Below are 15,105 nucleotides of genomic sequence, written 5' to 3'. Positions count from 1 at the left end.
GTCATCTCTTGGGTAGCCGTGCCTATGTTTTGCCTCCCAGTGGGAAGTCAGCCATGCTGAGCTGCTGGCGAGGCCTGGGCTTAGCGTGGAGCTCATTAATGATCCAAGACACTGGTGCAGACCTTCTGGGCTGTGAGTGTGTGCATGTGTGGTATTGAGGAGGAAAACTGTGCAAATGCATTTTCAAACATTTGTAAGAACCTTAATGATGTTTTCAATTCTTTTCTGGGCTTGTTAGTACAAAATAATTCATTAGTGGACAAAGACCACAGTTATTCTTGTTACCTACATGTTTTTTTCCTCCCTTTTTGAATTAATTCACCATACCCAGCAGGCATGCATTCTTAATGTTCAGCCCAAAGGTCATTAGTGTAAAAAGGAGTCGCAAATGTACTGTTTGATTTTCAAAAAGTCTGCTTCAAATCCAAAAACAGTTGGTCACTATGTTTCTAGCAAACGTTACTTAAACAAGATGACATATTGCATTTGTTGGGGACCATTTTCAGCTGCAGATTAATCCACATCTGGTGCTCTAGTGTGTGTTTACAGCAGCCGGACGGTGTTTGTCTTGCCGATTGATGTGTTTTTAATAGTTTTCTGGACATCAGTGAAGCTCTTCGTCACAGAGAAAGAACTTCTAGCAAGCTTTGATAAACACAGAATCAACTTGTCATTGGTTTGGGTCTTCATGCAGTTTGTTGATAATAATCACCAGATTTAATATTTCAGTATTTCAAAACACGAAAAGGGCCGACTAGTTGTAACGGTGCAGGACACACCCGAGAAATTGGGGTCGCTGAGCTCACAGATGGCATTGACACTGGCCAATGGCTGAATGTTGGCCTGTTGTGTCAACAGTTTTAAAAACTATATATCTTAATTTTTAGCCAGGGTAGGTATGGTTGCTTAACATCAGCACATTATAATTGTCATTGTCAGTGTTAGCATTTAGCTCAAAGCACCAGTGTGTACAATACAGCCTTACAGAGCAGCTGGCAGGACTTTATACTCAGCATTGATTAGAGTCTGTCATTTCTCGACCAGAATTGATATCTGGAAATGATTAGTGTAAACTGTAACACTCAGTTATTAAATAAAGACACAGGTTAAATATGACTATCCTTTAGGAATCTATTGATGTGATGCAAGAAAAGACAATGATAGCTCTGACAATCCTCAGTCTTCGGCATGGAAGACTACACTCCACGGATGAGAGTCTTACTGACAGTAATGCAGTGGAAAGAGCAAAAATGTAATCCACAAACTGAAGCAGTAAAAATAAAAAAATAAAAAAACCTCCTCATCTCTCTTCAATGGAAAAATCTCCACATGACAGCAAAAAAAAAGCAAAGTTCTCACCGGAGGGATGGATTTGTCATCAGATGCTTTCTTTCCGTGCTTAGTCCCGTACCTTTGGTGACTGGCTTTCTGCTATTTCCACATATAGCTCTTCTAAGTGCACCTTAACTGCAAAAATAGCTCAAGTCTTTCTGTAGACTCCCTGAGTTCGTCTTTTCTCTTTTGTCTTTTCGATGCTTTTAAAAGCCCTTGTAAACTGACATTTTAACCATCTATAAATGATCATTATCTCGTGTCATCATTGACAGGTGCAATGTCACACATCAGTTTCACATGTTTAAAGCTATTGGGGTTGGCAGAAAGCAGTGCACATGCTTGTTCCATAATGGGAATTTTTGCTGAGTTTTACACTCAGAATTCGGGCATTCAAATGACAAAGGTAAATTAGGCATAGTGCACTATAAAAGAAATAGGGAGCTGGAAGTTGGCTTGTTACTTCAGTGTTCCACTCCTCATTTAAACCAAAACCCTGCAAAACATCAAACATTAATTTCTTACATAACCAGTGGGTTGCATTATTTGTCCATTTATGTCTGTTGTTCTGAAAAAGTTTGAATTGATTGCCTACAGATACAAAATGAACCGTAACAGACTTCAGAAATCTGAGATCTGTTGTGTTTAACACTTGTGCTTTTGTTCTCCCTCTGTTTTTTCCACTCATAATTGTTTTCCTTCAGATTTTTCCAGTAAACATTCATAATTGAATCTGAACTAACTTCAGTCAAAACTGTAATTCAGAAAACGTATGTGCCTGGTAATTGAGTTCCAAGAGAGACGTTTTCTCCTTCCAGTATTGGTGTTGAATTATAAAACCAGATGATCTTTAGGCAAAAAAAAGCAATCAAAAATCCACATAATCCTAAATAAATCTACTTCTATTTTGTGTGTGTGTGTGTGTGTGTGTGTGCGTGTGTGTGTGTGTGTCTGTGTGAGCAGGTGTATCAGGTTTACGCCCGCCAGTCCCCGGAGGAAGTCCATGCCATCCTGAGGGCCGCCGGGGCCGACTATGTGGTGTTGGAAAACAGCATCTGTTACGAGCGGAGGCACAGGCGAGGCTGCAGACTGAGGGACCTGCTCGACCTGGCCAACGGACATGTGGGTGGCCTTTATTTAACATGATGCATCGTGACTGTGTGTGTGTGTGTGTGTGGCAGCATGTGCCATCCTCTCTGCCAACTTCTTTGACTGGGAGAAAGCTCTCAGCCTCCACAGAGATCAATAGTCTGACTTCTCATCTGCACGTCACTGTCGCTCACGTCTGCTGTTGCTTTCCCTTTCATTCCTCTTACCACCACCATCACCATCTTCAGCACCCCTCCCACCCTATGTCTCTCCTCATTTTGATGTCGGATACGGCACTCTGGCTATTTGGATTACCAGAGGCGAGACGAGCTTCAGTCTGGCTGTCTGGCTCAGTGTGGTGTAAGACACATGAAACACAGAGTCTGTGTGGGCCTGTTTGTGACGGCGTAAATGTCACACAGCACACACAACATCTGACATCTAGACAGCTTTATTGAAGGAACAATGGGTTTACATCTGTCAGTCCATTTCTTTCGGTCTTACTGCTTTCTCTCAGTCTTTCTTGTTCTTTCTGTGTTCATTTTTATGGTATTAATGTAGAGAATTACAAGTTTGAGCAGAAGTTTAAGGTACCCGACCACTTGTTTTTATATATATATATATACAGTATATCACCTCGAACTCCTGCTGTGCAACAATACGATACAAATGTTGTATTAACTTTATTTTAAAAAGGCCCTTTAAACACACCCTGTCCATCATATCTTCCTGACCAACACATGCTCATTCCATAACGACTGACTAGGTCAATTGCCAATGAGTCCAAAACAACATAAATGACCATTAGAGAGTACTGGACCTTCTTCGTCACGTCCCCTGACTTCCTCCTTTGCTACCGTCATAATTACTACAACCACTAGAGGTCGCTGCCTAACAGTAAACGTAAATATGGGTTGTAAGAAGCTGCTTCCACAGACGACCTATGTGGTCCCTTTTCTGATTTGGACAGGCTGTCCTGACTGAAGTGGATATTAGAGTTGAATCCAATCATAATACCTCCTGTTGTGTGTATCAATAGCAGGGGCCAAATGTACAAACCATGTGTGCACATGAAAAATGTACTTACACCACTTTCCACACAGATTTCTGCATTTTTTAAATCCACAGAGGGTGAGACTGTGTGTACACCATGTGCACCATGCACACAGTCTTTTCAGTCTGATTAGTGTGATGTTGCAGGTTGGCAAAGAAAAGTGTGAATTTGGGTGACATTTTATTTAGAGCTGTTTTTTCACTGAATTGTATTATATCTATAGTTTGAGAAACCCTCACTATGATTACACAGTGATGCACGAGTTGTTTTCACTTAGTGAGTTTTCCGGGATTGTACTGATGTTCTGGCCCATGAGGATGACCGCTCATCAGGTGGAGAGAGCGCGGGGATCCCCTCTCCTCCTCCAAAAGCTCACATACTCTCCAAAGTCTGTGGCTCTGAACTCGCAGCATTCACCGCTTAGGTCACTTTCAGACATTCCACTTGCTTCATTTTGGTGCTAATGCAAGAACGTTACTCTTTTTTGTCTGTCAGTTTGATCAATCATTACTTCAGGTTCACAGTCCCTAAAATTATGCTGCTTCTTCTTCTTCAACTGCTTCTTTGCTTCCAGCATTTCTCCTCAAAACTAAATTATATTCTGGCCCTTTATATGCAAACCATGTAATTGGGGGTGTGTTTTACCATTCCCACATTTTATTATAAATGGCTTTAGACAGCTAATGCATATGCCTTAAATTTCAGGATGATTGAGATGTATGAGGAAAAGACGCGACGAAAAGTATGCATGTTTCCTGTTTTGTGTGTACGCAGATTTCTACACCTGAATATACACAGAGTTTTATACATTTGGCCCCCGGTGGTTCTCACAATAAACTTGAATGAATATTAAAAAGCGTATGGCCACACGTGGTTTTTAAAACACGTACGTATTTTTTATTAAGAACAGTTGAAAACTGTGCAGGTGTGGTTTGATTTACACTCTCTTCCAAATACAAGCAGTCACATTTTGATTTAAAGGTTTCTTAACTGTGATTGGTGCACAGAAATATGTGACAGCTGAGTCCCTTCAGCAGTGAAAGAACAGTGAGAGAAACAAGGACAAAACATAAAGTACCAAAACCTCTAATGTGCAATAACCCAAGCAGAAAAAAGTGTTGCTGTGTAGGATGCAATCTAAAATGTTCCTTCATCTTATTCATGTTCAGTTCTGATAGCACTGATGACTTGTATGTAAAATGTGTTTGGTATCTACAGCACCAAATAGGATCGTTGCCGTGCCTCCGCACCCGTGACAACCATGACTGGAGGCATTATGTTTTCGGGTATTCTGTTCGTCCCATTCTCGTGAACGCCATATTTCAAAAGGCATTGAGGGAATGTGGACTCAGGGATGAACTGATTAGATTTGGTGGTCAAAGGTCACTGTGACCTCGCAAAACATAGTTGTGGCTATTACTCAACACTGATAATTCTAACAATATTTTTTACAAATGTCTAAAGGATAAAATGACCAACTGTTGACATTTTATATTCAAAAGGTCAAAGGTCAAATTCACTTTGACATCATGATGTTCGGCAGAAATGTTCTGGCTTTATTCAAAGCCATAGCTCAGGAACTGCAACCTGAGGCATACAATCGCAGTGCAGTAATTATAGTTTGATACAAGCCTAAATAGACATTTTGTAGTTTTTATTTCTAGTTTAATTTTAGGCTCACTAGTTTCAAGAGAAGAAATCCATAAATGCAGCATCTCTATATGTAGTTTGAGTTCCCTCTGTTCTCTCTTCTTTACCTCTAATTCAGGAGCAGCATCTTTACCTTTAATGCTAACATATTTTTTTAAGTGAGGCATTCTTTCATATTTAAAATTACTGGAAAAAAGTTTTGTCAATATGACAATCAAATATACAAAAACTCAAATTTATTACTGAAGAATGAAGTGTTAGTGCAGTCCTGCCAGATCCAGCTGGCAGGAACACAAAGTGAAGCTGGAGCCTGTGAAAGGCTGCCCATCACCCTGTAGGTGGTGTTCATTTACAGCAATATTGTATATCTCAAATGTGTTGATTATTTATTGTTGAACACATGTCTCCTCTAAGATTATACGTTAGTGTTAACTGTCCTTCTTATGCTGTTGATGATGACATGCTCATTCTCTCTACCATCAGATCATGGACGGACCAGGAGAGAACGACCCAGACCTCGTCTCTTCCCCCCACCCTCGATTTTGTGAGGCCATCAAGACGGACACGGTGGCTTACACCTCTCTGTTCTCCAGAACATTCCAGAACAAAACCTTCCACGTGTACCGGGTCAAAAAGAAGCGCAAGAAAAGTGCCAAGAGCTCATCAGAGCCCAGTGCGACTCAGTAGCAGGAGCAGAAACCCCGTCAGAGGCCAGAGGGGAGCGGCACGGAGGAGAAGAAGAAGAGATAAAAGCAGTGAATCCTCGCTGTTCCTCTGTCTCCTCTCTGCACTGTGCCCAGCTGTGATCATGGCCATTATTTTTTCAGCACATGGCTCTGTGAACTGTGGTTTTAGAGCAGTGGGCCAGTTCAAGCTTGGGGCTGCATTGTTTTAGTTAGTGGAGTGTGGAAGCACCTATAGGAGTCCTGCTTCAGGCTGTTCAGTCTCCACCCGCCCACCCCGCCCTTCTCTCAGCTCTCACTGGTGCACATGAACAGACACAGAAACAACTATTAGACCTCAGTCGGGCTTGGAACACCACAAGCAGCTACTAATAATTGAGTTTCATTTGAAGTAGTCGGTGTCATTTCTTCACAGCATCATGAAATGTTGTTAATTCTTAAGAATTAACAACATGAACTAAAATGATTTATTTTTCATACAGCTGCTTGGGGTTCAAAACATTCATCAGTTCTGCTCGTCGGGTCGTTAATACAGTATATTATACGCTATATGCTATTGAGCTCTACTTTGCCAATGGTAAGGGGAGAAAATAAAAGATTTATGAAGTTTAACAAATTTGGGGATGTTGAACAACTTAGAACCTGATCCAGAACAGAGCTGGCTGTTGGACCAGAACCCTAGTTCAGAGTTTTATGAACTTTTATTAACACAGTACATTTTTGGAAAGTGCAAGTGCCAATACAGTTCTGACTTGTGTTAGTTCTAAAGAGTCTGAAAGGTAAACATTAGGGATCAAATAAGCTTTAAAAAGGAAAAAAAAAAAATGTGCACACTGCCAGTTTTTGAATGTGCTTTATTTGAACAGTGTAGATTAGAAATGAAGCAAAGGTCCATCTGTAAAAAACAATGGAAGAGCTCAAGTGGAATGAATGATGAGGATCTAAATGGAAATGACCTAGAATTATTTCAGACAAGCAAACACTATTACTAACTTAACTTAGGTTAATCGGTTACTCTAAATTGTCCGTAGGTGTGAATGTGAGCGTGAATGGCTGTCTGTCCCTACATGTCGCCCTGTGATGAACTGGTGACTTATCCAGGGTGTACCCCGCCCTCGCCCAGTGTCGGCTGGGATCTGCTCCAGCCACAAAGAGGCATGACAAGTTAACCTGTGTGTCTTTGTGAAATGTTAGGTTGTAGAGGGTTGGTGATGGAAGGGCTAGTTGGTGAACTACTATAGCTGCTAACAACTAACATAATAGCTAGCATAGATAGCTCCTGGAGAGTTCCTCTATTTTTTTCTGTTGTGTGCCATGGCATTATGCTCTCCCAACATTGATACATGATTTATTTAATGGAGATTTATTGAAGAAAGAAAAAAATAAGTTGTCAACAAGCTTGCTAACTGTTCTTTTAGCTTGGTTGCTAACTGGGCAATTCCACACAGTTCATGTAAAAGATGTATTTGTAGCATCGACTCCTGTCTCAACAATCTGCAGACCATTCCTCTGTTGTGGAGCAGCTGCTCTATCTGAGTAGACAGGCCCACTTACTGGCTTTCGGGAGAGCTTTCAACCATATCACAAAGTCCTCTAAAAGTGCTATGGATGAAAAAGATCAGTCTCTGCAACAACTGAGCAAATTACAACCAACCCAGGCTGTTATGGCTGAAAGTTCTGGAAAAAGAAATGGAACTTGGGTAGTCGTTGGGTACACCCGGGTCAATTGACTCTGCACTAGACACAGGTGGGGACGGCCTTCCATTCCGAAACACCTCCATTGCAAAACCCCTCCATTCCGAAACACCCCCACTCTGAAACACCGCTGTTCCGAATCCGACTTTCAAGTTCCAATTACTTCCCAATAGGGTTAGGGTTAGGGTCAGGGGTTCCAATAGCCTTTTCGGAATAGCGAGGTCTTTAGAAAAAATGAGAAACCCCGCCATTACGAAGAATGGAAGTCTATTTTCGGAACAGCGGGGTGTAACCGACACAGGTTTTTATCAACTCGGCTTGGCTCGGCTCTTCCTCACCTGTGGTGTCTGTGGGAAGAAGCCACACTGAATAAGTTTGAACATTAGATTGATTTAGCCTGGACTCAGATCAGCTGGCACTTTTTGGCCCGGCACATTTGGCTCCACAGAGATAGATGTTATCAGTTACCCTTGAAAAGAAAACCAGAAATAATTGTATTAGTTTTGATTCCCGTCTGGGTGGAAACAGGTTCCACTGATGCTTCATGTGTTTTAGCTGTATAACTGAGGTCAAAGCTGGTACCAAGTGATATTTGTGATCGTGTTGTTGTTGTGATTGCTGTTAGCTCTGTGATTCTCATCGTCAACAACCTCAACCTTTTCACTCTCTCTTTTCTTTCCCCCTCTCTCACACACACATACACACAGCCACAACACACATGAATAATGTAAGTGGCGAGGAAATTGCAGCAGGGTGACAACGATGCTGATTCCCCGCCGCAATCCAAAATAGTTTGTCGGGGGGGGCAACACTTGCATATCAAACTGAGGCTTTCAGGTTGGAAAAGAATGTGGGGAGGACAGAAGAGGCTCATGTTTAAACAGCAGCGGGGGAGAGGTGAGGGCGCATCAAAACATGGATTCACAATGATCTGAGCCTCTTCCTCATCTTCTTTCGAACCAAAGGGAAGGCAGAGGAGAGGAGGTGATTGAAAGGCTGGAGCTGTAATTATGGGTTGGCCAGTCACAGTTTCCTGCTGCAATGAGACGTTATGTTCCTATGACACACACTCACACACATACACACACATCTTTCTGTCATCTCAGTCTGCCTATATTTGTACACTTGTTAATAAGGACCACTGTCTTTGATAATCCGCACTCTCGCAGAAGCACGAACACTCCTGCACACAGTTCTTGTTGTTGGGGCTTTTGAGAACATGTTGTTCGTTAACCGTGCAGCCTCATTGTAATGCATACCAATCGGATCAGCGTGGAACATCGCCCCCCGCTCCCGCCTTCATATTGGATGTTTAATTTAGGAGATGTCTGATTGCTTTATTTGAGAGCGAAGTGATTCCATTATGTTTGCCTAATAAGAGTGTACTGATGTAATATTTTTTCAGCATTCTTAATTTCCATACATATTGGGATTAGTAGTTCATTTGGAGGTGCACTGTCGGCCTATGGGTTTCTTAATGAACAGGAGAAGGAATGAAGAAAGCCCTTAACTTGTGCGCACATGAAGAATTCAGCTCAGCACTCCATTTAGGCTCGATTTCAAAGACCAGTCATTGTCGCTGAAACAAATGCGGCTATTTGAATTCATATTTCTGATTAGGGAAATGAATAGTTTGAATAGAGAGAGAGGACATGAAGAGAGAGAGGGGATCTCCTCTCCCATCAACCAGACTAAATCCAGACCTGTATCTGTATTCTTTAAATAAAACAATTTGCCTCGACAGAAATCTATGATAACAATAACTGTTTCTTAAGTCTTTGAACTTTGCCTTTTACACTATATGGCCAAAAGTATGTGGATAGCCTCTTACTACACCAATACTGACAAACAATCTAAACTCAAGGTCCACTCGGGTGTTCTGGATCTTAGGTCACTGTGGGACCTCTCATCCATGTTGGCTCCCTCATGTTTTCATATGTTGTATTTTTCCTCTTCCTGTGGAGGATTTTAGGTTTGAATATTTCTTTCTTAGCATCTTGTGCCATGGTTCTATATTTTTGAACGTTTTAAATGCGCTGTTAAACTGTGGGATTGATATTATTACTGTTGATGCAATTGTTTTTTTGCCAGAGTGAACAGCGCAGTGTTAAAGCAGTTTCTTGGTCAGTCTTTAAAAAAGACAGTTTAAAAGCACCATGTCAGGGATGTGGATGTGGTTTGATTTGAGACATGATAACTGGAATGACTTGTGTTCATTTTATGTTTGAGTATTTGATTTATTTGTATGGATGGTTATTCAGATAGTGTACAGGAACATGAAATCTAGATACTTAAGTGGCCAAAAGCCTGAATCTGAGAGCTTGACTTGCCCACTTGGGACTTGCTTGAGACCTGGTCCGAATGACTTGAGACTCGAGTTACATGTATTCTGTTAGTTCTTGGGTCAGCATTGATCCGCCATGCTTCATTACACCCATGTGACAGTTGAGCGTGTCATTTCTAAACCATGGTTGTAAAAAATGCTGCTGAACAGCCTCCACTCTAATGTGGGAAACTGGAAAGCCAAAACTGGCTTGGGCATGTTGGTGCTGAAGCTGTGGCACAGATAAACTTAGATTTAATTGATTTCACTGTAAGATAAGTTGTGTTCATGATGAACTGCAGTTATGTGGCAGTCTCAGACAGATTAATCAACATTCTCTGGAAGCATCTAAACAGATGACCCACTGAGCCAGTGCCATAGAAATACATTGAAACTTGTGTTTCCACATGGAGTTTCTTAGCTTCTTTTGAGTGCACACTGAGATAAATGTGGGTAACTGATGCACCTTAAAGGTTACATAAAAGAGCAGCTCCTGACCCTAAACATCATCATCCTCAGCAACAGTACTGATTCATGCACAGTTTCATTTGGTCCACAAGGACAGCTATTAATAGTGAAAAACATCTACTTGTGTTTATCTGAAAGAAGAATATTCTGCCATTGTGTGTGAGTATTTTCTCCATTCTGCTCCATGCTTTTCCAAGAATCCACTAACATGTTGTACAGCTGGGTTTTTTACTGTAGGACATATCTAAAATCATCCAAACTAGTAAATGTTTTTTTCTGCAATTAAAAGTGTTCTCACAGTACATTATTGGTGGACGGGATGTGTGCGATGCCTGAGTCCAGCTGAAACCTTTGTCCAATGCCAGTGTTCGATGTTAGACATCATGTTCAGTGGCTGCATGATCAATAAAGGTATTTTTTCCAACATATAAATTCTTTGTCTGTCATTATGTGAAGCGAGAACATTCATCTTTTTCATTTCTTTTAATTCTGCAGTTTCATTTGCAGACACAGTCACAACTCAGCAGTCACTGTTGCAAATAAATGAATTTATTGAGAAAAAAAAGATCAAAGCAAATACAAAACACCTACATTACTGTCCAAAGCTCAGCTCATCACCATCATGATGATAAAAAAGATATGTTTGGTTTGATTTTTTTTCTCTGAAGCTGCACATTTTAAACCGATGGTGCCTTTCTTGACAAAAAGCAATAATTGTAAGTAATCTATCTCTGTATTTACAAATGAGGTAAAAACATTAACTTTGTTCACAACATGTCTGCACCCAGAACACAACATTTAAGAAGCCATTATATGGTACAAATGAATGGTGATGGGAAGTGAGTGGCTGCTCCTTTCAGCTGCAGAGAGAAGTGAAGCTTGAAGCGTCTTCATTCACCACTCTGCGTGGCTCAGGTTTGGTCTCTGCAGAGGAATAAAAAACAAGCATCCCTCTCTAGGAAACCCCCACTGTCTATAAAAAAGAAAAAAAAGCCTGTGTGTCTTTCAGGCATCGTCCCACAGTGTACTGCACCCTAACCTCACCGCCAAGTCTCTTTTTTTTTAAAAGCCACATTGTTGCCTCAGCTTTTCATAAAAAAGGATGTTTCTGGAAAGTCATAATCTGGGCATCGACTCCTCTGGCGTCTTTTTTAAAAGTACCCACAATCCTTTGTTTTTTTCCAGCATGACAGAGAGCCATCAGCTCCTATTAGGATTAGTGGCCTGATGTGTTTTCACACACTCCTACCCTTTCACTGCTGTCTGTCGACAGGCTTGGCTCTGCCATAAAAAGAGCACAATAAGAGCGCGGCTGCTACTTTCAGCAGACTGCGGCGCTTGAGATGTCAGGTGGAGCCAGGTTTGCTTTTTTGGACAATTGTTGGGGTGAAGACACATGACTTTTGTATTTATGCCATTTGCTGTGCAACAAACCGTTTCCCTAGAAAACCATTACCCCCAACACTCCTCCTCTCTACAGCTCTCTGTGGAGCCACTGAGCTCCATGGTGCGCTGGTGGCACATTTCACCACAGAGCCAGGCACTTGATAAGATGGTTCCTCTCTGCCTCCTCTGCTCATTTGCTCTCTGATTCAACCCTCCACCCTGTAATCATCTCTCTTATCAAAGGTGAGAAGAACAGTTCCTTTTCAGACTCTGCACTCCTCTTTTCCTTCGCTGCTTTTTACTTTTCTTTGCCTTTTTGTTCTTTTTAGACAAATTGTTCTCCCCGGTTCCACAACAGCAGGGAGCCTTTCCTTTTTTTGTAGCGGGGGAAAAAGAGGATCCATCAACCTGACGTGACGAGCCAAATAACAGGAACGCTTGCCACCGTGCTGACAATTCACAGCTAGGATAATAACTGCAGTTATTATTTCCTTGCAATTTTCTCTCAGTCCATTTTCTCCAAATCACAATTATCACACAGTTTCTGCCAAGAGTAATTTAGAAAGGGGCAACGGATAAATGTGTGTTTGAATTGCGTATGGCACAGGTATCACAGCTCAGGACTCAATATATGAATAATCATTATAAATCTCCTTCGTCCTCCTCCTGTTTGTATTTATTGAGTAGTCACCTTGGAAAGCTGTTTGACATAGTTTGTATTCTACCAAGCAATCGTCTGTTAAAATAGTCTCTCGCAGCCGCCACATTTGGTATGCCTGAGGAAGAGCGCACACGGAACAGAGCAACAGAGCAGTGTTTCCTCCCTCCCTCAGTCCGCACGTCCGATCCCATTTCTTTATTACAAAGCTGTTTGAATTTTTGTGCACGTTCCCTCGGGTGAGGAGGAACGCGCAGCGGAGGAGTACGAATGAGAACAGGAAATCACACGAAGACGAGGGCGCAGTAGTAAGTAGAAAGCTTGATGTCTTACAACCCATGGAGCGTTAAAACTTGAAACACCCAACCAATACAGAATTACTCAACCCAGCGAAAGACATATTACCAGAAGAAGAAAAAAACCCTCACCCTACGACCCAGTGATGGTTGAAGCACTTTTTTCTCATACAAACATTGATAGAAGCTGTGTACAGCCAGGCAGCGAGAACACAATGTGTCCACTATATACTGAAAATCCAGGTTCTGTTTTAAATGGGCTACTCAGTATGATCCCACTCATCTTCACTGTCTTTTCATGTGAGGCCGCAGTGTGGGACATATCATGAGAGTCCTTCATTTATTTACAAACATTTAATTCAGCAGCAAGGTGCGTAAAAATACACGTTGATTTGCTCTGGTACATATATATATATAAAAACCCTTTGCCAAACCATTTTCATTTCACATTTTAGGCCTTCAGCTGACACTCATCCAGAGCAGCTCACAATGAGTGTTAGAAAATAGAGGAAATTTGGGGTTTTAGTGGTTGTGACTGTAACAGATTTTTCCGACAGTGAAGCTAAGCTCCATCATGATGAGTAGCCCAGGTGGAGGGTGATGTTCTGAAGCCTTTAACCTGACTGGCAGGTTTGATAATGTGTAGCCTACTCCTGCAAAATTGTCATCCAGGGTAGAGACAGGCTCTTTTCATACGGACACTTTCAACTGTCTGTTAGGCCACCATGTTGATTGACAGGGCTCATCATCCAGTAAATATAACACCTTCGGTGTCAGTTGTCAGTGAGTGAGAGGTGGAGAGCGAGTCTCTCTATCAGCCGGTCTCTCGCTGTTTTCCCACCTCAGTTGCTGCAAAGCGTTCGCTAATTGATTGTCTCAGGACGGCCCGTTATCAGACTCCTATCAGTTGGGTCTGTGTGTGTCTGAGCTCAAAGGTCGCTGGCCTCAGCTCGCTCATACAGCGCCCGCAGCTTCTCAAAGCGAGGCCCCCACTCCCCGAGTGACTCCTCCCTCCTTCCCTCCCCTCCCCCATCTCCGCCGCTCCCCCCGTCCAGCCCTGCTGAGCTGAAGGAGCTAAGTGAGCCGGCTGGCGAGCCCCCTCCCTCGGTGGAGAAGACCTGCAGGGAGTCGAAAGGCCCTGTGTCCGGATGCTGGTCAGCATCGCGTATAATCTCACACAGATAGCGGGCCAGGTCCTGGCTGGAGAAGGACAGGGAGCGGCGTGCCAGCTGGGAGGGCCGAGCCTGGCCCTGAGCTGGAAGTCTGGTGGGAGGGACGTCCCTGCGGAGGCTGGTGGTGGTGGTGGCGGTGGCGGTGGAAGAAGTGGAAGCCACTGAGGGAGGCAGGGTGGTGGAGCTGGCTGTCCGGCTGAGGGGGTCCAGCGGCTGGGTGGAAGGTGGGGCGGGGGACGCCTGGTGGAGAAGATGGTGATGGTGGTGGTGGGGAGGAGGAGGGTGGTGCAGGGCTCTTGAGCGGCAGTACTGCACCGACTGGGCTGGGCTTGGCTGGAGTGACTTCTGCAGCTCTGCCATATCATAGGCATTCTGGACACACGCATGCACAGAAACACAGAGAAAATATCCGAGTTAGCACAGAAGCTGTAAAAAAGGACAGACAAGAGTGAGCCGGAGTGAAAGAATGAATGTTTTGTGGAGAGATGAGGCAGAAAAAAAATGAAATGTGACAGAGAGAGAGCAGAAAAATGAAAAGAGAGCAGAAAAACAATCAGCTCTCCCCATTACATTTACTGTGCAAGTTCCACCTATTTAAGTTTCCAATCTATCTCCATTTACTGTCTCAGAGAAGTCACAGTAATTCTGTATATATGTGTGTGTGTGTGTGTCAGACCAAGAAAATAAAAAATATGAGTGGAGGTGATTTAGAAAGGAGATGAAGGGCGGACCTCGTCTTATCCATCTCTCATGTGCACTGGTGCATTGAGGTTTAGGAGCCGCTGTTACCGTCACATGCACTGTAACAGCCAATCACTTTAGTGTGGATGCTAGTCCACCAAAACTGTAACCACGGCAGCAGAGATGAAAAAACAGAGGGATGTAGGAGGAGGGTGAGGAAGACGAAAAGATGCACACGGAGGAGGTGTGGGTCGCTTTGTAAAACTGATTATGTGATGAGTGGAAAGATCTGTTTTCATTTCCCCGGAGAGCTTTCAAACAAGACTCTCGAGAATTAACTGCAGCATCTGCTCTGCTATAAGGGATCAGGACTGTGTGTGTGTGTGTCTTCGTGTGTGTGTGTGTGTGTGTGTTTGGCTGCAGGTGATTAACAGTAGGGAGGACAAGACCTTGAGGGTTTTGGGCTATTGACAAGGTGTGACAACAATCTGTGTATGCAAGTCTTCTATGTGTGTGTCTGTGTGTGTGTGTGTGTGTGTGTGACGTAGCGGCTGCATGTGTTGTTTCGATCACAACTGTGATATCATTATGCAAGCCCTTAAGTACTGTTGAGTGCTT

At 42.8% G+C, this 15,105-nt stretch overlaps 2 protein-coding genes across 4 annotated transcripts in view; one reads left to right on the top strand and one right to left on the bottom strand.

The window, feature by feature from the left end:
* The window catches only part of dpy19l3 (dpy-19 like C-mannosyltransferase 3), a 78,268-nt gene extending 71,648 nt beyond the window's left edge, over positions 1-6,620 (top strand). For 2 of the 3 annotated variants that reach the window (XM_073465045.1, XM_073465044.1), the window contains exons 18-19: positions 2,296-2,454; positions 5,609-5,886. In XM_073465045.1, coding sequence (XP_073321146.1) covers positions 2,296-2,454; positions 5,609-5,812 — 363 coding nt within the window. In that variant the 3' untranslated portion in view covers positions 5,813-5,886. Of the gene's footprint in view, positions 1-2,295; positions 2,455-5,608 lie in introns of all 3 variants that reach the window. The other variant, XM_073465043.1, reaches the window with a different exon arrangement.
* A 6,943-nt stretch (positions 6,621-13,563) lies between these two features.
* LOC140995186 (neural-cadherin) overlaps positions 13,564-15,105 on the bottom strand; it is a 327,710-nt gene continuing 326,168 nt past the window's right edge. Inside the window, exon 37 of the mRNA XM_073465143.1 lies at positions 13,564-14,178. Coding sequence (XP_073321244.1) covers positions 13,564-14,178 — 615 coding nt within the window. The remainder of the gene's footprint in view (positions 14,179-15,105) is intronic.

The sequence above is a fragment of the Pagrus major genome, chromosome 4 (genome assembly GCF_040436345.1).
Source record: "Pagrus major chromosome 4, Pma_NU_1.0".
Classification (NCBI taxonomy): Eukaryota; Metazoa; Chordata; class Actinopteri; order Spariformes; family Sparidae; genus Pagrus; species Pagrus major.
The sequence above is the reverse complement of the archived record's forward strand: the minus strand, read 5'-3'. Positions and strand labels throughout refer to the sequence as shown.